We start from the raw sequence: 22,784 nt of genomic DNA on the forward strand, positions 1-22,784 counted from the left end.
GCCCGTACATCATGTGGGCGTGGCTTGTGCCCACCAACCAGGAGAGGCGAGCGCTGTCTACGTGGGAAAGATGGACGCGGCTGTCACACAGGACGACGGCAAGATGCAGAAATCAACAAATAAATCCAACTTTGTTCCCGAGACCAAGGAAGATCCCGCCTCAGAATCGCCTCACGGTGAAACGCACCACGACTTCGTGCTCGACTTCGTGCAGAAGGAGTTGGGCGGCGACCTCAAGTCGCTGAAGAATGTCGCAGAGCTTCTGGAGAAAGTGCGAGCGGAGAAGGGGATGTTGGAGGAGCAGGTAAACAGCCACCGCCGCACCTGTTGTACGAGAACAACTTTCTGACCTACGTCTATACTGTCGATCGACTTTATCTTGTGTGTGTCACGTCGTTTCGTGGCCTGGGCCAATGTCCAGCTCAATAAGGAGTGGGTTGAGGTACTCCTTATGCAGATGTAAAGGGCTCATCTAAAGTAGCGGAAACACAACGATTTCTCATTGCATGGGACTATCCACTAATTAAACATGCTTATGAATCTAATATTCAATTAGATCGACCAAGTCCGTTCCGCTAGATGACACTACATTCTACACACGGCACTGGATCGAGTTACCGAACTTGACAGAGGAGAATGTATCATAAGCCGTGTAGAGCTTTTGAACATGTATTCTGTCTCTCGTCAAGGTGTTGTCCGCTTCCAGTTCTTCGCCTCTGAAAGTGTCCGCAGCACTTGATGCTGCAGAAGAGGCCCAAGCAACGATGACGGGCCTGCTGAAGAGACAGACCGTCCTCTCCAAGAGCCTAGATCAGGTTAGCGCACCGAGCCCTGACGCATCTCCCGGTGACCGAATCGTAACGCGCAGCGCGCAGTACTAACGTGCAGTTCTGTCCGCCAGCATCTACAGGAGGCCCAGCCCTGGGTAGACGAGCTATGCCAGAACATCGACCATGTGGACACTATGGAGAGGAGTATGAGATACATGCAGTGCCTTCAGCATATAGAGGAGCTAAGGTACGGCTTTGAGCGCGAACTCGAATGCATGATTCAGTAAAAGTCATAATGACTCAAAACTTTAACCGCATATATTAGCATAATATTAACACACTGAGGAAAACAACACTGTAGAAGTCAAACTCGCTTAGCAGTGGTTGCCTGGGAGTGGCACAGTATAAGGCATGCGCGGCACCGCAGTATAACATCTAGACATTGCAAAGGGGTGCAGATAATGTATACTTAACCAAATGTAATTGTATGACCGATTTTGTGGGTTTGCACTGGCGATGACATATCAAAGTCGTATAAGGTCTCATGTGCCCTCCCAGGTCCCCAATTATGACACATGTTTTATCCAAAATGATTGAAATAATGGTGCATGATTGGAGTCTTCTTCAAAAACTGTTGCTAAAACTAGCGAGCTAGTAATGTAATTTTGGGGGAGTTGCTTTGTAGGAAGGCCTGAAGGGAGGGGTGGGATTATTTTACTCAGGCTGTTTTCGCCAAATGTCATACCCTACCTTCAATGGAGCAAAGTATTAAATCGCTGCAGAATTCTGAATCAATCCTATGATGTCAAACATGCGTCCTTTACCAATACCTCATTCCCCTCTGTCCACCTAACCTCCTCTCCCCCCCCCCCCCCCCCCCCCCCCCCCCCCCCCTCCAGTGACCGTATCCAGCAGTGCCTGATGACCAACAGCGTGTGGGAGGCCATCGACTCGGTGGCTGCCATGGCAACCCTGGACGCCGGGCTGCAGGAGTCCAGCTGCCGTCACCTGCAGGGCTTCCTGAGAGCAACACTGCGCTTCTGGCACAAGATCATCAAGGATCGTCTAGCAAGGTCTGAGCAAGTTGGTCAACCTAGGCCGCTAGTCTTCTGATGGGGCTTTCTGTGTGTAGATTGTAGCGAATTCTGTTGTTTGTGGGCGTTTTTTGGCTATTAGGTGAAGTAGTGGTATCTTTTAGTTTGTGATTTTTGACCTTGATTTATACTGGTTGTCTTATTATGACACTCACACTCACTCACACACACACACACACACACACTGAGGCTCTTGTTGAAGATGGACCTGATTTGCAATAACACAAATTTGTAAACATGAAACAATACATGCAACACAGGCACACTTAACAAGGACTTTTTACATTGAACCAGCATTGATTATAGTTGCCCATTGGCTCACGGCAGCACTCAAGTAGCTTCCTGCGCCATGCAGTACTGAATAATAAGGTCACTGAGGAGATGGCTGTCTGCAATCCGGAGAGAGGGACAGCCTGTTCTATTTCTCAGCTTAAATATTGACTCAGTCTTTGAGCAAAATACTTTGCACGGCTGACAGCATTTCTATCTCTGGTTACCTTCCAACAAATATAAATGCTGACTATTTTGAGCCGACCAGAAACCTCAGTTTGATGTTGAGGTAGCTATTCAACTGTTTATTTAGTGTTTTGTACGTGTTGTTTGTAATTTGAATTTGTTTCTTTTGACAGTGACTTTGAAGAACTGTTAACTCTTCTTCACTGGCCGTCCATCTCGCCGCCCATGCAGCCTCTGGCGCCCCCTGCCAACGCGCAGGAGATCAGCAGCCAGCTGGACCTCCTGGTGTCCCAGCTGATGGCTTTACAGACGTCGTATCCTTTAAAACCTTAAACTGCTACCATCATGTACTATGTGTGGTTCATTCCTCTGTACAATGTGCCGTTGTTGCCTCAAGCTGAGGCATGAAAAACTGCTTTATTAACTACCACAGTGTCTTGTTAAGGTTGAAGTGGTTGAACTACATCACTTCCTGCGCGTCCAAATATGGTCTCCAGCAATGTTCACAGGGCTTGATTATAATTAATAATAACAGCAAAATTGTGAACAGTTTGTAAGCCGATGGCAGTTTTGGATATGATGTTATTTTGTGTCATTCTATGCAGTACTTTAAACATCCTCTGTTCAAAACAAATACGTGCGTGCATAACAGACTCCAAAACATTGCACTTGCGTTGCGTGTTTGTCTCAGGTTTCAACGGCTGTGGTTTTATGAGATGGCGCGCGTCAGTCTGTCCATCTGCCTGTATGCAACAGAGGAATCAGTTAGGCGAATCAAAGATCCTATTTCGCCTCTCCCAGCATCGAGGTGGATATCCTGTCACAAAAGCCGCAGCTGAACTGGGAACACAACCAAGGCTATCAGAACTACCAATTCCACCTGACGCCAATAGCCATGTCTCCTACTATTGTTATTACTCTTATTGTTGTTTATTTTTAATGACTTTAGTGTACCTTTGTACCCTTGAGTGCCGAGAAAGGCGCCTTCAAATTCAATGTATTATTATTATTATTATTATTATTATTATTATTATTAGGGCATTGGCTCTACAAAACACAAACCCCGCCCCCCCCCCCCCCCACAGTCGTTGTTCTCCCTAACTCCTCCCCCCGGCAGTGACGACCTGATATCGGAGAAGGCGCTGACCACGCAGCCGGGCGTGCCCCTGGCGTCGCCCCTCTCCCTGCCCGTCCAGATCATGGTGCTGCCGCTCACCAAACGCTTCCGCTACCACTTCACCGGCAACCGGACCACCAACTCCCTCGGGAAGGTGAGCCCGGCAGAGATCGGGAAGATCGCCAGCCCGGCGTCACTTTTGACCTTTACACTGAGGGCACTTAGCGGACGCTTTTGTCCGAAGCGGCTTACAATAAGTCAGTTTGTCAGAAGAAAGAGAAAGAATATATCGCCGTCGTCATCACGCACAATTTTTGATTTATCGTTCTATTACATCGCGGCATCGCGATGGACTAGAAGTGGTTTATCATAGAGTGAGATGGACAGGAAGGTATAGGAGATAGGGAGGGGTCAGAATATTCGACTATTCGTTCCCGAGGGTCAAAGTCGATTTTTAACATTTGGACTGTTTAATTTTTTTCCCAATTCAAATAAACAAGCATTAACGGACGGAACTAATGTTGGACAGGTGTCCAAGGGCATTATCTCGCTTATACCACGGTCACTTGCCATAGAAAATACTCAAAGACGCTTTACAGTGAAGGGGGGACCTCACTAACCACCACCAGTGTGTAGCACCCACTTGGGTGATGCACATCATCGACTTCATCATCCCCCAACCAATTTTTTGATTTATCGTTCTATTACATCGTGGCATCGCGATGGAATAGAAGTGGTTTATCATAGAGTGAGATGGACAGGAGGGTATAGGAGACAGAGGGGAGGACATGCAGTAAAAGGACCACGGGCAGAAATCAATCCCGGGTCACTGCGATCAGGAAATCATCTCAACACATCGGCCTGGCCTAAAGGAAAGAGCAGTTTTTATGTTGACTGCTTCCAATGTCGTGTTTGTCATGCTATAGAATGATTTATTGCTTGTTTAGTGAGTTATACCGAACATAAGGAACTTCGAAAAGAAAAATCGCATACTAAACAGCGAGCGCAATATTGGTCGAAATAATCCCAATTAGATTATTGCGATTATCTTTATCCCAAATCGGTCTGCCCTGCTTCACTGGCCCGCGTTAGGAGGGGGCCCATGATGAGGAATTCTCTTGTCCCGCAGCGAGCAATCGGGGTGTTATGTAATGGGGGAATGTGAAGCCCAGAAAGAGCCCTGGAAGACCGTGGTTTGAAAGCTTGTGAACAATTATTAAGTGCATCAATACAATCATTTCCTGTCCTTCCCCCTCTTTTTAAGGAACAATTTATGTAACTATAAATAATAATATCTATATTTTTCTAATTTCTATATTTCAGAAATGTAAGTTTTAAAACTGTTGGCTGTTGAGTAAATAAATGTCAGAGTAAAGCACACACGCACACGCACACACGCACACACACACACACACACACACACACACACACACACACACACACACACACACACACACACACACACACACACAGATCCCGTCCCCAATGTGTGTTTCCTCTCCCACAGCCTGAGTGGTACCTGACCCAGATTCTCATGTGGATGGGGAACAACTCAGCCTTTATGGATGACAAGATCCAGCCCATTCTGGACCGGACTGGAGCCAACGTTAACGCCAGGGTACGTTGGTTTGGCCCCGACCAAACATTCATTCTGTTCTTGGAAGGCTTTGTCTTCAACGTAAAAGGAAAACAGTTGATCAGCAGTATTGTATTAATAACTGTTATATGAGTTATTAATAACTTGATATCATCTTAGCAAGATTGATTTCTGAATCCTCAGTTGTTTCAAAGCGTGGACATCCGATACAAGCCCTTAAATATTCTTGGACATTCAAGCCGTTATTATAAATGGGATTAAATTCAGCTGTTCAAGGCATAACCTCTCCTGTTACCTCTGGCGCTCTAAAGAGCTGGATACAATACGGTTAATTTAATGGTTTTATGTCAGTTTAGAATCTTCAAGAATCGTCTGTGGAGAGCCATAATAACTTTATCCAACCCTGGCCGGTCTCATCCGAAAAGGGAATCACGTCGGAAGACTAAAGTAGTGTAAAGACATTAAGATGGGAGTCATCTCATTCCTTTATCCAAACATAGGTTTGGATAAAGGAATTTAAAGCAGCAGTGTCAACATTGCAAACGGCCAACCGTGCCACACAATACCATCCAGTCAACGCAGAACAATATCGTTCTGGGAACACTGGTCTGCAGACGTGGAGTAACGACCCCGTTCGCCGCCGGGCTCCCCGTTGCGTGAGTGCAGGTGGAGCTGTGCCGCGGCCTGCTCAGCCTGGCCCAGGAGAAGCTGGCCCACGACCTGCCCCGTCTGCTGTACGACGACACCCTCTTCTGCCACCTGGTGGACGAGGTGCTGCAGTTCGAGAAGGAGCTGCGCAGCACCCAGGCGTACCCGGCCACCCTGCCCGGCCTGCTGCACATCCCCCTGGAGGACGCCACGCTGCAGAAGTGGCTCACCGTGGAGAGGAAGAGTACGCCGGGGGGGGAAGATAGATGAAGATAGGAGGATTCATGTTGGAGCCCGAACCGATGCGGGATTTTAGCGTTTTAGACGATTCCGATATTCGGAAGTGAAAGGTTTCCGATCTTGATATATCGGCTGATATTTAACATACATATATATATATGTATATATATATTGGCGGTTTTCATAGTGATACATAGCAGTCAACATATAAGCCGATACGGATATATCGGTAAGAGGAAATTTACATTGGTCGGGCTCCAGATTATTTATGTGATTGTGTTTATTATTTTGTATGCAAGTTGTAAGTTTGACTCATCACTTTTGAAGCACTAGATATAAAATGGATTGGATAATAGAAAGTAGAAATGCTTCCTATAATATTCAGGTTTAAAGAGGTCTTCATTCCTCCTCTCTCCCCTCTCTCTCCTCTCTCTCCTCTCCGTCCGTCCGTCCGTGCGTCCGTCCAGTGGCGCTGGAGAAGGTGGACTCCATGCTGTCGGGCGAGGGCGCGTGGAGCTGTCAGTACCGGGACATCAGCGACGTGGACGAGCTGAAGGCCCCCGACTGTGCAGAGACCTTCATGACCCTGCTGCTGGTCATCACCGGTACGGACCCCCCCACCTTTGTCAGCGTTTTCCTTTAGGCTTTGTTGGTTTATTGTTTTATTTGTTAATTTCTTTGCAAGATTTTCCTTGGCACATGTTAAAGCTTTTTCGTAATTATTTTAGTTTTCCTAGCATGTTCCGAAAACGTTATTATTGTATATATTATTATATATGTAATAATGATTTTTTTATTATTATTTTATATACAATCTACAATTATTATCATTGGATGTAGTTTCTTCGTAAAATTCTTTCCTACTGCGCTCTAGTCAACGGTGTGGAGCTGCACCCCCCACAGGCATGACTGACCTGTACGTCGCCGTGTACACGTCATGTTCTGTCACGTCGTGTCATGTTCTGTCACGTCGTGTCATGTGATGTAACCAGATGTTATCTCCCCCCGTGGTGCGGGTCAGACCGCTACCGTTCCCTCCCCTGCGTCCGCGCCCAGCTCGCGTTCCTGGACCTGCAGAGGGAGCTGGTGGACGACTTCCGCATCCGTCTCACGCAGGTAACCGCCGGAGCGTTTGACCCCCGGCCGCTGGGAGAGAGACGGGAGCGTGGGCCGTGGACCACAGACTAGGCCGTACGCAGATTGGGTTCTTGTGTTGTTCAGTTCAACACCTTTTGTAACACATTTATGTTCCCTCACTGTCTTATCAGACATTCATGTTACGTTGTGTCTCGTATCTTTATATGTTTGGTTGAAGTGAACATTCAATCTGTGGAAAAAAACTGGAAAACAGGGTTTTGGTTTTTGGTTATTTATGTCAACACATAAAATCCTCTGCTTCTTCGACAAGCTACTAGATTTAATATTGGATTTATTGTCTTTCAGGAGAATGACACACACACACACTATCTGCTTTGACCCTCATTGTGTCATGCAGTGTTTACCTTCTCACTTTACTTTAAACTTGTTTGGCAGACTCTTTTAGATGCCACCACTAATGAACGGGTAGGGCGTGTTACAGATGGACGTTGAACCCAGACCCCGCTGACCCTGGCCCTGTCCCGTCCGTTGCCTAGGTGATGAAGGAGGAGTCGCGCTCCCCGCTGAGCCCCCGCTACAGCGCCATCCTCAACGCCGCCAACTACATCTCCACCGTGCTCGCCGACTGGGCCGACAACGTGGTGGGTGGTAACACACCTGGCTACACACCTGGCTACACACCTGGCTACACACCTGGCTACACACCTAGCTACACACCTAGGGCTACACACCTAGTGACACACCTAGCTACACAGCTAGCTACACACCTAGCGCTACACACCTAGCTACAAGAGCTAGCTACAAACACCATTGAGAAAAACATAAAGTCCTAACAGCCGTTTGGTAGAAGAGCTTTCAGTATTATACTCTCTTCCCCTAAAGTACACTCTAATCTCTTCACTAGTTTCTTCACTAAGGTCTCTTATTTATTGTGGTGATTTTTATTTTCTTGTAGATTAATTTATTTTTATATATTGTATCATTCAAAAGCAGCGCAGAGGCCTCTCTGCACTTATTTTTCGATGTATAAATGTCCAATAGTAGCTTTCCGAAACCACCTCAGTCAGTACCGTTTCCGACCTGTAGGTGGCAGCAAATACACTCCAGCGTGCGGCTCCACTCAGAGCCTCAGCACTGACGCCTAGCTCCGCCCCCCCCAGTTCTTCCTGCAGCTGCAGCAGGCGGTGGTGTCCCTGGGCGAGGTGGAGGCGGAGGGCGGGCGGCCGGTCCTGGGCCCCATGGAGGCGGGGCGCCTGGCGTCCCTGGAGGGGTCCCTGTTCGAGTCCCTGCTCGCGCTGCTGGACCGGCTGAGGGGCGACATGATTGGACGGCTGCTGGACACCGTCATGAAGGACGTGCGGGAGAAGGCGCAGCTGTACCGCCAGGACAGGTCCGTGGACAGGCCCCGCCCACTTTACCTCGTTTTGAATGAAGGGAGGAGGAGTTTGAACACTACAGTATAATTGACTGGGAAGAGATTTAAAGGGACAGTGCATCAATTTTTACAGTTTCTAAAAAAAAAAAATCAAAATTTTGGGTTGTTTAAGACCAAATTAAATCTTTTATCTGCTTGTGTGTTATGAGCCCACTGAAGATCTTCAGGCATCAGGGACCTGCTCACTGTTAGCTTCCAACCAAGCGTGATGTAGCAGCTTCTAGCTATTATGCACCACAGATCTGGAACAAACCTCCAGAACACGTGAAGCCTGCTTAACAATCTATTATTTTAAATGAAGAACCGCAGCAAGTCACAATCCCTTGCGTCATAAAGGCCTCGAGTCCATTTTGGATGTGAAAGTTCAAACTCAGTATTCTCCTTGCCTCTCCCGAACACGGCTGCCATGCGTGTGGTAATCCCCAGTTTGAAAGTCCTCTCCACCGGTCAAACCACTAACCAGCATCCTCGAGCCTCACCGCCGCGCTGTGTTCCCCTCCGGTGCGTTCCCCAGGTGGCTCTCCCTGCCCTCCCAGTGTGACCAGGCCACCATGTCCCTGTCCAGCTCGGCGTGTCCCATGATGCTTTGCGTGCGGGACCACCTGCTGATCCTCCAGCAGCTGCTGTGCGGACCCCTCTTCCAGACGGCCTGGCAGGGCCTCGCCGACCGGCTCAACAACTTCCTGTACCAGGACGTGAGTGGGCGTGCCGTGCCGTGCCGTGCCGTGCCGTACCGTGGCGTCGCTATGCCCGGTAACGGAGGGTAGAGTGTGGGGACGTATGGGGAAGGGAAACGGATGTTTCCCTTCCCCATACGTCCCCACACTCTACCCTCCGTTACCCGGCAACAACTGACCCCATCGGCTCTCCGAGATCGCCCAAACCTCGGTTCGGGCGATCTCTGAGAGCCGATGGGGTGTTAGATGTGATCCGAGTGCAGATAGAAGGAACCACTTAAATGATGTGTTAACGTCGAAGCATGAGGATCTGAGCCGACCCACGTCTCTCTGCTACCAGCTCCATGGGTTACGATGTAGCGTGGGAATTATCTGGTGGAAACACGGAATGCAACTTAAAATGAACATGTTTAACTTCGGCCAGTAGCCAACGAGGTGTTTTGTAAAAATCAATTCATCTTCATAAAGAATCTCTTGTCTTTTCCATCTCTCCGCTGTCTGGCTCTCTGTCCGTCTCACTCACTCACTCACTCACGCACGCACGCACGCACGCACGCACTCACACACTCTCTCTCTCTCTCTCTCTCTCTCTCTCAGGTGGTGTTGTATAACCATTTCAACGAGGGCGGGGCAGCCCAGCTCCAGTTTGACATGACCAGGAATCTGTTTCCTCTGTTCGGCCACTACTGCAAGAGACCCGAGAACTTCTTTAAGCAGTAAGTGTCTCTGTGTCGGAATGAAAGCGTTAAACAGGAGTTGGTAGTAGCCATATTGGCGAAAGGGTGTCGAATGTGTGCACATATTGAATTCACTACAGTTAAAAGGCTCCTATTTTAGTTTTGTATCATTAGATCATCTTCAAAATAGTGATACGGAAATGTGCAGCAGAAAAATGGATCTGAAGCCATCAGCTGATATACAGCCTTTTTAACATTTTCCCCTTTTCCAAGCAACTTGGAACTGCCCAACGAAGGTGCTTCTGTCTCTGGGTCCATTTTGTCCCGGGCATTTTCAAATCCCTTCGACGTGACACAAAAAGTACCGTCACTAGTCGTCTGAACCAGATTTTGTAAACTGGGAAGCCTGTGGCCGAGGAGGACCAATAGGACCACGCCTAGAGTGGTTCAATGAAAATCAGATGCATTATCTCGATTTGCTTTACAGCAGGACCACGGTCAACCGGTCTTCTTTAACCGAGAGGGGCCATAACAACCCTGCCATAAGAAATGACATCAGATAAAGATTGCGTTATGATTGAACAATCTTCTGTCCGCGTTGCACCTTTTTTATTCAACTTTGTTAAACAACAAAATCAATCAACTTGGCAGACAAGAAAAGAAACTGTTCTCCTTAACTAGGTTAAAACTGTTTTTGATTTAGCATGTAAAAGCACCCACTAAAGGGCTGAATATGGTTCCACGTTCACGCAACGCAAAGACCTCGCAGACGCTTCAAAGCAGTCGTGAACCTTTATGGTTCTGCGTCGGGTTTTAGCAAGCGGACCAATCACAGCCCTTGCTGCTGCGTCGCCTCAACGCAAGGTTAACATCGTTGGGAGGCGCACGTCAGGCCGTTGCGGTGGACGCAAGGAGGGTCCGCAATAGGGCTGAACCATTAATTGAATTCAAATCGAAATCGCGATGTAATAGAACGTGGTATGCAAATCGCAAAGGCTGCGTTTTAAGAAAAACAAAGTGATTTGTTACTGACTGGAAATCAGTGCGATTCATTTTTTTATTTTTTTTATTTTACAATTCAATAGTTAAATAAAGTTTATAGTATAAATTAATCTCAACACATCGGCCTGGCCCAAAGGAAAGAGCAGTTTTTACGTTGACTGCTTCCGATGTTGTGTTGGTCATACTAAAGAATGATTTATTTATTTTTTTTGTGGATAATACACAACATAAGGAACTTAATCAATTCTAAAAATCGCAATTGCAACATTGGTCAAAACAATCTCAATTCGATTACTTCCCCAAATCGCTCAGCCCTGGTCCTCAGGGGCCCGTGACACCCCCCAACGTGGGACCATGATCAGCCCTTGAGTTGCTCGGGTTGTAAGCCTCCTTTATTCCCCCCCCCCCCCCAGCGTGAAGGAGGCGTGCATCGTCCTGAGCCTCAGCATCGGCTCGGCCCTGCTGCTCCGAGACCTCCTGCGGGAAGCGCTGGAGGGGCGCGTCTCCCTGGACCGGAGGCGGCCGGGCGGAGCCGGAGGGCAGGCGGGGGGGCCCTCCCCGGAACAGGCCCTCAACGAGCTGGGGGTCTACCGCCTGGCCCCCGGCGACGTGCTCATCCTGCTCAACCTGCGGGCGTCCTGGCCCGGCCAGTGACCCTATGACCTTTGACCTCTGACCCCATCGAGGGGTCGGTGACCTCTGACCCCTGTGGTCCGGTGGGGTCGTCGAGGCGGGAGTGGATCGAGTCAGCGTTGGCGTTTGTTCGGAAACTTTGTTTTTCCTTTTTCGCTGCGTTGTTTGTGTCCGTGTTGGTGTCCTGGGAAGTTCACCCGTGGAAGGATCCATCAGCGCCTAGGAAGCAACTGCCGTTCTTTTAGTAACGTTTGGATTAAGATAACCCCCCCCCGAAGGTTTGATTTAAAAGTGACGTATTACCCCACCAGGTGTGAGTGTGATTAGCCGTTTTGAAAATCTGCCTCTTCTGACATCACAAGTGGGCGTGTCCACCAAGATGTATGACGATTTCCTAAACGGCTTGCGACGGCTAATCACACTCGCACCTGCTGGTTTAATATGGGACCTTGTAACGCTTGTTAGGAAACGTTGTTTTTTTCTGTGCGTTGTTTACATTCATGTTGGTTTTCCGGAAAGATGCCCGTGGAAGGATTCATCAGCGGCTAGGAAACGACCCCCGACCTTTCAGTAACGTCTGGTCTTTGAATTACGATACTCTCCCCGAGGTTTGACTTAACAGTTAGTTAATGCTTGAATAGACCCCCCACACACACACAGCTCCCGCCAGCTCTCCAGTGCACTAATGAATTAATGAAGCCATTTCAACCTTTCAAACTCGATTTGACTTTGGATGTGATCGTCGTCCATGCTGCTGTTTTAGGCAGGAGACAGTACTTTGGGTCCCATATAAATGTGTAGTCGCTGTTTATAACGTGTTCGTTATGACGCAAGATTATAATAAATGAAATGGTTACTGGAGTCCTTATGTCTTTTCATCGGTTGAACCACCTCACCTTACTATGAAGATAAATGATTTAAAAGGAATTTTACTCTTACAAAAAACTTTAACATTTTCACATAACAAAAGTATAAAATGGAGACACAGTTGCATGTGAAAGACGCTTATCTGTAATATTCCATACTGAAAATAGATGTCCAATATCCTTACACACATAGCTCATGAATAACTGAAATTATGTAAGAACCGACTTGAAAACATTTGAAATAATGAACAGAAACCAACAACCTCAAATAGTCGTTTTATTGTATCCTCATAATAATCAATTGAAGCCTGAATGATGAATTATAAGAATAATAATCATAATAGTCTGCACAACTCTGATGCTATTTCGAGAGAGTTCGAGATAGATGTTCTAGAGACACTAGCAAACAAATTTTCTGCATAGAATCGCCACAGGACTGCTACAGTAGCTGCATGAAACAGAATATATTAAACGGTAAGCCCTCTGTCCTTATACACTGAACATCCGACCACATCCTATATTTGCATAGCTTCACAATCTGCACGTTCGCGTATATACCTGCGATTTTGTGACACATTTACAAACACATTGTGCCATAGGTTAACGTTTTTAACTTTCACCATAAAAGTTAGTTTATAGGCTACCATTTATTTTGCTCTGCTGTCTCAACAAAGTGTTTCATAAAGTGCCGACTCATTAAGCACCTCAGTGCTACAGTATGATCCCTCATTCTCAGGTCGGCTAAATGGATAAAGCTCTTCAAACAACATGTAGTCTACTTCTATATTATGGGTAAACAATAGCAGTGAACTCTTTAGCTAACCTCAGCGTCAAGATGACATTACAACACATTAGAAGTGTATACAGGAGGTATCTAATAAATCTGATCTTATTTATGTATAATACTATCTGTATACCAAACACTAAAATTATACAACGTAGGCAGACACTATAGATGCGCTAAGTGTACATTTGGAAAGCACAAAGAAACTAGAAATCTAGTTTACAACACAAACGTTTCCGCAATAAGTCACATTACACATTATTGCTATTTCTTAATGAGCGTGTTAATTAACGTTAATGGTTAAAGTGTGTATAACAATGGATCTTACCTACACAGAAGGCTGTAATGCTAAAGTCAAACATAGACCACAACAATAGAATAGTAACTCTTCTTTTTGAATTTACTGTTCTGGGATTTAGATATCAAGTCAACTTTTCTTCTGTATCCCCAGAATCTGTTCATGTTCATCCATTCACTTCAAATATAATGCTTTCATAATTGACAAATCTTTATCCATATTTCACACAGGTAAAGGATGAAAGATGGAAAAAAAGATCTTGATATACATGGTTCAGTCTCTGGATGGAGTTTGTTAACTAGGACCATTTCTGATACAGTACCTGCCCTAGGTTGCTAGGCCGTACTGATTCTTCGGCTTCACCTGCTTGTTGCTAGGTAACCGTTGGTTTTGACAGGATGCCTTTAACCTCTTTTAACAAACCAACATCTGAGTCTTGGTACCTCGTCCACGGGACATATCAGCAGATGGCCAGGTCACGTGATCAAGACAGGAACCGTGAACCTTAATCCAGATAGCTCTGGAAACCCAAAGGAACAGAAGATTATTTAATTATTATGTATCATTTGATGCCCAGTCTTGGAGTAGTTTTTAATTAAACCAAATCGAATATTTTCGTTGTTGGATTTTACTTTTGTTAGTGTTTTAGTGTTTCCCTTCATGTAAAGAGAGTCTCCCTACAAACATTTCCCCTTTGCCATACAAACGTTTTTGCAGTGTGAACCACATTCGTGTGTCCCTCTCATGAACATAATTATCAAAACACACTGATAATCAACACTCTTTTCTTATCGCCGTGAACTCACGAGTTAACAACGGAATAACAAGCCCTTAACAGGGACACAACAAGCCAGGCCCATTAGGACAGTCAGACAGTCGTTCTGTGAGTGTTCCAGGTAAGTAGGGCAGTCGTCCTAAACGAGGATTCATGGCATAGTGTGGGACAGGCCGCTGTTTCCCGCGGAGGTTAGAGCAGAGGCAGCGCGTGTGTGACTAAAGACCCGTCCCTCCGAAACGTGATCCATCAGCGCAGCGGCTGACATAACTGGGCTGTGGGAGAGAATAATCATGTAAATGTATTCAGCCACTATTTAAAGGTGGGAGACTGGGACTTTTGGATCAGTGCCAGGCTGGGGTAACGTCATCAGTGAGGTGATGTATTACCAGGTGGGCACAGATGTGGACTATTAGGGTCACACACGGGGTCTATTGGGGACTGTTAAACACTCCTTTTGTCTGGAACTAGGAGCCAAGTTTTACATATTTGTGTGTGTGTGCGTGTGTGTGTGCGTGTGTGTGTGTGTGTGCGTGTGTTTGCTACTTAGGCTATACTATTGCCGTGTGTGTATTTGCAATCTTACCCTGCCGATATTTAGACAAACACATAAAATAATAAGTAGTATTATTTTATAAGTATTATAGTTTTATGAGTATTATTTTCTATTTCCTTTTTCGCCCTCTTCCCATCAGTAACAGCATATCAACTGCACACTACAGTTCCTGTACCCTAACCGAAAGACGTCCTACCCCCGGAGTCTCTCTCCACGTCATGCTATGTGTCGGGTCGGGGCTGGCCCTCCGTGCCCGGGCCGGGCTTCAGTTCCTGGGGCTCCTGCTGCCGGTGACGGGGCGGGTTCAGACAGCCGGAACACGCAAGAGCCTTCACCGCTATGGCCTGTCTCGGGGCCGCGGGGGGGTCCCCAACCCGGGGCTGGCTCTGTGCCTGGATACCAATAGATACATCATGTACGTTTCAATATGAACGACCAGCAAATTGTTGTTACGTTGCAGATTTTGCACTTAAAGATGGAAGGGGACGTTTTTCGTTCGCCCCGCTTTGTTTTGATTCGATTGTGTTTTCGATTGAGTCCCATGGTTCTCATGCGTATGGGTATCGCTATTGCTCCGAACGCATGAGAACCGGGAGATTCAATCAACGCACAATTTAATCAAAACATACTGGGGCTAGTAGGGACAGCAGCGTCAAAGGCATAGTAAGCTATTTTTTATAGGAGCATTTTATTTATTATTATTTGTTGACAGTTTCTTAACATCCCGACACTGATCAATAAAGAAAAGCAGTGACAAAAGAACGCTGGATTGGCAGAACTATTGCTGAAGCTAGCAAGCTAGTCATGTGTTTCGGGGGATTGGCTTTGGAGGGAGGCCTGGAAGGAGGGGTGGTATTTTTTCATAAGAATTCTCATAAATTCCCATACTGCCTTTAAAATAGAGAAAATACGGTATCACAAAAATATATTTCTTTAATAAAATTAAGATGATAGCTAGGACTATTCCAGGGCCTCTCTTAAATATTAAAGTGCCACAAACACATACTTTAATTGTACCACCTTTTGTTTAATTTTGACTTAATGTACAATACAGATATTCACCTGTGTAAGCCATGCCCCCCCCAGGCCCCAGTGCACCAGGTAGTCCCTGCAGAGCTCGCTGTGTACAGCAGCGTAGTACAGGAAGTCCACCAGGATCAGCGCCAGCACGAAGAACCCGTAGACCCACACGCCGATCACGGCCGCGTAGTCACTGGGAGGAAACTAAGGTCAGCTTTAAAGGAAAACTAAACTTTAAACAACTTACGTTGAATCTCAATTCACGCATCACCCAAACCCCCGTGTTAGGGCCAGGGGCGTAGGAATGAGCTTAACATTGGGGGGGGACACATATCGGTAACCTGACAGATCCGTTAATAGTTTGAAAAGAAATATGTCATAAATTAACTACACTGAAAAAATTCACAAATATTTTTTTTTCTACTAAAAAGATACATTTGTAAATGTAATGGAAAACACATTTTGAATGGCAGTAATGAACTGATAAATATCAAATCAATTCTTTAATTGCTCAATCATCCAGTTTTTTAGAATAAGAAGCGGTGACAAGTGTTGCGCTTTCAAAATAAAATAAAATATTTTTCTTTCCCCGGTATAATTTTTAGGTGGGACAAATGCGCCTGTCTCCAATATTGGAGGGGACACGTCCCCTCCGTTCCCCCCGGTTCCTACGCCCTTGGTTAGGGCCAAGGGGGAGGGTTAACATCCCCTTGAAAGTACGATTTTCCATGGGCAGCTTCGATGAAACGTGATGTAGTGGGTAATATAGAAACACTATGGATTGATCCTGTACCATATGATGTAGGGTAAGATGTCAATATTGACTCAAATTGGGTTAAACACTTGCTGTTGGATGAGTTCCCTGTTATTGGCCATTTTGTGTTACAAGGTCACATCAATCCCACATTCTGGCTCCAACACTTCATAAAATAATAATGTACTTTCTCTAGCCTAGAACAGTGGGCCTAGACTCAAATTGATTATATGGGTCCTAGTATGAAAAAGGAGGTCAACAACAAGGCAATTTGTTCCTGGATATTCCCAGCGGGTAATAGTTGCAATGTTTCAACCGTAATTAAGTCAATATTGTTTATTAAATGTCACAATTACGGCCGTATTGAGTCAATTAATATTATTGTTCACTCACACTTCCAAGAATAGTGTCAGAGTTCTGGGTTAACAAAGTCTTGCTAATAATACTTATTAATAATGCATGAACAATATTCAACCACGTCCATTTGGTTTGTTTTTATGTCCATCTCTTCTATGCACCAAAGAGCCGGGGACGGGCATCAGTCAGACCTCCATGTATTATTCAGTGCTCTATCGATTCCTTAATGCAGTAGGTGCATTTGGAGCTTGAATTATTAAACGCTTTTACAGCACGATAAAAGGGAAGGCCCTTTCAGGGATCAAGGCTTAAAAACAGTTAAGCCACGCTTCCCTGTTTATTTGACATGAGCACATTTTAAAGGGATTCTTCTCGTGAATTGCAGACTGTATCCGACGGTACCTACTATATGGCATTCAGAAAGTAGCATCTGAAAGATGGGGCTTACTTCTGAGTGTTCTGGGTGGAGGAGGAGGAGCTGGCGTTGACGTCCATGATGCCTCGGAACTCCGTCTCATTGCAGCAGTACTTGAAGGCCGTGTTGTTATGGTAACAGCAGAACAGAAGGGTCCTGTTGTCTGACAGGCGGGGACAGTGGAAGCCGAAGTGAGAGTGCCCCTTGTGGTCGGTGTAGGTCTCGCACACTCGTAACTGACTGGAGAGGGCTTCGGCAGTCGTGGTGGGAAGAGCGGGAGAAAGGGTGGAGAACGATTAGGTCATGGTTTGAAAACTGTAAGCCAATAAGATCATCGCGACCAGTCAATATGCCATCCAAGAAGTTGATCTCCTTGAACACCCTAAACGGTTATAATGTTGGGCAGTGTTTGAAGCAGTAAAAGATACCCCACGTATATGTTCTACATATCATCATAGACCATCCTGCTAGGGCGATAGGCCTGTATCCAAGAGGTATTATAGTAGTGGTGACCACATGTGTATTTCTGAAGTTAAAGCTAGGGTAGGCAATTTTGAGAAATCAGCAAGAAAGGTTATTTAGAAAGTTGGGCTCGTACAGGCCTGCGACAGCAAAAGATACACGATTTTTTTCTTTCTCAGAGCATTTGATTGATTGCTGTCGGGATGTAAAGAGAAGAACAAATATGATAAAAATGCTTTCAAAATAAATTGCCTACCCTAGCTTTAATAACGGGTTACTAGCATGCCTACAAAGCCCTAATGAGCTGCACCTGTTTTCAGCCAAACTATGAGGCCTTTGTGATAAGGGCCTATTCTTTAGTGTCAGCTAAGTGTGAGTAGAAGTGTAAGCGGCTACTTATTTAGAACTATACTGAGAAATTGAGGATGGAGATGTTACCAGCGGTGGAGACCAGGACGAAGATCGCCCCGCAGACATGGAGGGACCAGCGACGGTGTGACGTCATCTCGGGCTCTACATCGGAAAGGTGAGCGACGGCGGCCGGTCGATCGTTGCCTGGTGTCCGGGTCTATGATTCGATCTTCTCAAGTCTGGTTTTGGACTTACCCCGTTTGAAGTTACATCATAGCGGTCGATAGTAATTAAAGACCGGTCTTCAAGGGAAATTGTGTAGTTTTTTTTTTATTATTCCTTTACAGCGAGGGCTGAGTTCCAACGTGAAGCCTGCTCATAGAATGCTGTCGGAGGGCCACAGCAGCCAGATGTGTATAGGCCCTGGGTCAGGAACATCACGTGTATTGCACCCGTATTGACACCGTCCATCCGTCGGTCAATCTAAACCCTCACCTGCTCACAGCTGCAAAGAATGAAGTGAATAAGATATTCACCCCAGTTATTGTTGGTGGACAACAGGTGTACGTTTTCCAAAGGCTGTCCGCCAATGGGAGATCCAGCTCTATTTCATGCGTCCCGGTATGTCTGAGCTTCTTCCAATGTGTCTTCTGTCTCATCACCTGCAAAAAAAAAACAAAGATGCATTTCAGAGGACAGCTCAGATAGTGGACCATGGATCTGTTATTGTGCTCGTAAATATCCACATTTACAAAGGTTATAAAACGTTTCTTTGAACTACAAGTGCTTTAAGAGATGATCACAAATCTCTACATAATTCTGTCTTTCAATGCTGAATGTCAATAAAGATAGTGTGAGATAGAGTGTTAGTTTTCAACAATCACAAAAATGAGGTCAAGCACAAATAACAAAGCAATCCTCAGCATATATATTTTCAAAAAGTGCCACACTTCCATTAAATCAGCGCCTTAAGATTTGTGTTCACACTTCACTTTGATATGCTTTGTCAACAAGAAGCCAAGTCGAAACATCCTAGCTATTAAAAAGTTATGATGATGCAGGTTCCTACGTTTATATAAAATCAATACTTATCGAATGATTATGTTGCTGTCTGGTAGGACATCCACGCCATGGGAGAAAGGCGATCTGAAACCTCTCCTAGTTGAACCTCTGAGCAGACTTGGAGGTCTTTTGACATTACATCCGTTCCTTAAATATCCCTATCTCAGGAACAACTTCCTCTGAGAGGATGACACTTCATTAAAGCCATTCATTACAAACGAAATCAAGTGGAATTATTCATAAGCCGAACAACGAAGGGCACTCTGGCTTTCTCTCTTTTCTTCCGGTTTAAGGGGTCAAGAAAATGGGAAGACTATCGGAGAGATAATGAAGCCCATCGACAGGGCTCCTCTCTCTCTGTAGCTCGGTGGTTCAATAGAAGGTACGTTCACACTGCTGGCCCCCAACATTATGGGATGTACCCTAGATTTATGGGTAGGTAGGTTTGAAGAAAACAAAGTCACAATAAGATGTACCAAGGTGGACACTGTCAATACCACCTACCTGTCATCTTTCTTTGTTTAAATGAACCATCTATTATGTGAATGTGTATCTTGGCATGTATACTCATAAGGAGCTCCCTGTGTACAGCAGCGTAGGACAGGAAGACAGCGTAGTACAATAGCGATAAGGTGAAAACGTTTAATATCAATTCATATGGTTTGAGTGCAAACCTGGTGTCTCGTTAATTACACAAACAAGAAATGTTCTATTTTGGTGCTCAAAGCAGCACTGATATTTCGTGCAATGTGGTTTGATTTACAATATCATAAACGTTCCATCATCTGGCTTTGCCCCGCTATTGTGATTTCAAAAGGTCTCCAACGGAATTCCCCGTAACCCTGGCTTTCTGTAACCATGTTTGTTGAAACACTTTTCTCTGTCCTAAAGTGCAATCGATTTCCAGGTATTTAAAGGTGATGTATGTAAGATTCATAAGCTGAACTTTGAGGGTCATTTGTTAGCTGTTAGTGAGTGAAATGCTATGTGATAATATCTCTTCGGAGTTGACTACACCTGCCTCTGTGGGAGCCCCTTTAGACTTTTTTAAGACCGCTCCCATGTCATTTTTGACTAATCAGGGCATCTTTCCACTGATTGGTTCCTTGAATCTATCTTTCCTGTCAATCACAGGTGCGTAGTTGCTACACTTTTCAATGGCGGAGAAGAGTGGGGACTGAGGGAAAGATCGTTCTCTTTCGCTCTTTTCTGTTCTCTCTCTCTCTCTCTCTTTTTAAAACTCCCAAATCTTACTCACTGCACCTTTAAACGCTCCGTGACTGTAAATTACTCCATTCTCCTGAACTCCTGAAGAACATGTTTTCCTAATAAGGAAGGAAAAATAATGATGGACATCACGTCCACAATGTTTTCATGTAGACTACGTTCGGGTCATGAATAGAAAACAATCCACTCACCTCTCCACTTCACAAGGCGGGAGGGAAAGTAGCCGATATTCCTCTCCTCAAATCTCTCTCTTCTCCTTCTCTCAATCCCTTTTCCACGGAGGGTCTGTTCATACCGGAGGACTGATCTCTCGCAGTGTAGTCGGAGATAAGGAGAGAGAGGAGAGGAGAGCAGAGGAGAGAGGAGGGGGGGGATGGAGAGAAAACTCAGGAGACTGGAGGGGAAGGAAAAGATAGTAGATTCCAGCAAGAGAGAAAGAGAGAAAGAAGAGAGATCTGCGATAAACGGGGCAAGCCTTACGTATGAGGGGCTGCCACGGCTAATCTAAACAGAATATACCAGCCGAGGTATCGTAGTGGGCCCACATTGGAGGGTCCACATACAGCTGTGGTGGGTGAAATGATGTATTCCTAAAGGGGTGTAGCTGTTGTACTTCCTATCATTTCTAATTCATGTGCGCTAATGCACAGCATGTGGTAGTTGTGGCTTTAGGGACCGCTGAATCTCTGTTATGGTGATGAGAATCAACATCGTACAGATTGGACTTGGACTCTGAGGGAATGTGGGGATCAGGATGTGATTGGACAATATTGATTTTTCTCCACTAGTAAAGTCCCACTTCAACTTGTGCATAGCACAGTTTTCTATGCTCATAAATATTCTATACTGTAAGGACATGCTTGTTCAAGCATTGACGCAGATACAAATGTAATGTCTCAGCATTTTGCAGGTACAATTTTAACTTGTTATGAAATATGTTACAAAATGCATTCAACCTGCTCAGGACTCAAAATTGATTCTTCTTTCTCTCTTTCTATCTTTATCTCCATCCCTCTCTCTCTCTCTCTCTTTCTCTCTCTCTCTCTCCAGCCCTCTTTCTCTCTTTCACTCTTTCTTCCAACTTGCGACTCTGGGCCCCTCGCCAACCTTCCTGATCCATAATCCCCTTGTTTACGTGTGTGTGTGCGTGCGTGCGTGCGTGTGTGTGTGTGTGTGTGTGTGTGTGTGCTTGAGTGAGTGTGTGTGTGTGGCGGCTGGGAAGTCTCCATGCGTTATCGCCTGAATATTCACCCATGATGGGTGATTTAGATTTAGAGAATCGATGACACATTGCGCATCCTCAATAAAACTAAGCCTATTCTGAAAACAGGCTTAGTTTTAATAAATATTAGGATGCACCATAGTTCGCCGCTTAGTCATGCACCACAAAGTAATTTATCAAAATGTGTGCACGTTGCCTGTATTTGGGCGCATATTTTAGGGCTTGTCATGCAGGTCTAATATGAGGATTGAAGCTCACTGTTTTGCACCGTATTGTGGCAATAGAGCGGACTCTAATTGTAGCCCTGCGGCACATAGCTCCCCAGTGGTTTTACCGGGCTCCTCGGATACCAGTTAACGGGTAGTTGTTGTTGTTGTTGTAACCATGGGTACACCTGCTCTGTAAGGCCGGTTCCACTCAGAGCAGGTGGGGATCAGAACACACGTCAGAGCGTTCCTGAGCGAGCGATGTGAAGACGGACTCAACCTGTGAGGCCTGGTTATCTAATCTACCACAGGTGTTCCACCCTGCCCCAGAATCCAATCAGTCTGCCCCGGGCCAGGTGAGGCTGCTTAAACCGGCTGCAACCACACATGCGCCACTCTGATGACCAATTACATTCCGATTCAGAGTTTATTTTGTTACATCTTAGCGTACAAGTACACAAGAGTAGAATCATTATGCTTGGTTCCTTAACAATTCACATAGCAGCAACAATACAAGATCACGATAACAAAGTAAGTCATAAAAAGTACAAATAAGTACAAATAAGTTGCAGCATCTATAAAAGATCACAATAAAACATAAAGAAAAGTAGGTTAATGTCATGAATCGCTCAGATTTCATCTCTTTGAAATGCTCTGTCTTTGCCCGGTTAATGGTTTCTCCAGCGTGCTGCTCAACAGGAGTGTGAATGGAGGTATTAAAAGCGGCGTCCCAGTATCACACCGACCTTCACGTGGATGGAGATACGTCTTTACGAAGGCGCGCGTCATGGCTCGGATGCGCTATTTTTATAATATTTTTGTTTTCTTTTTTTCTTTCTCTGCCTCCCTTTACTTTCCGTGACGTTGAATTCCTCAGCAGTCAGAAACTGGAATTACCACATTCTTTGTCTCACATTTGAATCTCGGTTACAGGATAAATCATCGTAATGCTACTCTGTTTAAAGTTCACTTAACCAGCTAGTCT

The 22,784-nt window shown here is 45.5% G+C and overlaps 1 protein-coding gene and 1 pseudogene across 2 annotated transcripts; one reads left to right on the top strand and one right to left on the bottom strand.

Annotated features, from left to right (window-relative positions):
• Window positions 1–70: 70 nt before the first annotated feature.
• On the top strand, window positions 71–12,267 carry rint1 (RAD50 interactor 1; the record flags this gene model as incomplete). The annotated part of the gene is made up of 15 exons (XM_079734925.1): window positions 71–304; window positions 690–815; window positions 902–1,017; window positions 1,670–1,843; window positions 2,494–2,634; window positions 3,438–3,591; window positions 4,945–5,055; window positions 5,701–5,926; window positions 6,390–6,527; window positions 6,944–7,038; window positions 7,557–7,661; window positions 8,181–8,410; window positions 8,970–9,150; window positions 9,730–9,848; window positions 11,225–12,267. The coding sequence occupies 15 exons, from the start codon at window positions 71–73 to the stop codon at window positions 11,463–11,465; spliced, it is 2,391 nt and encodes a 796-aa protein (XP_079591051.1). The 3' UTR covers window positions 11,466–12,267.
• A 1,567-nt stretch (window positions 12,268–13,834) lies between these two features.
• Window positions 13,835–17,604, bottom strand: LOC307074310 (protein shisa-like-1a; annotated as a pseudogene). The gene is made up of 4 exons (XR_013812801.1): window positions 17,303–17,604; window positions 15,786–15,936; window positions 14,920–15,115; window positions 13,835–13,912 (listed from the first exon to the last, which is right to left on the bottom strand). The product of XR_013812801.1 is annotated as a protein shisa-like-1a (transcript).
• Window positions 17,605–22,784: the final 5,180 nt, after the last annotated feature.

This window comes from Pollachius pollachius, assembly GCF_949987615.1.
Source record: "Pollachius pollachius genome assembly, chromosome: 4".
Classification (NCBI taxonomy): domain Eukaryota; kingdom Metazoa; phylum Chordata; class Actinopteri; order Gadiformes; family Gadidae; genus Pollachius; species Pollachius pollachius.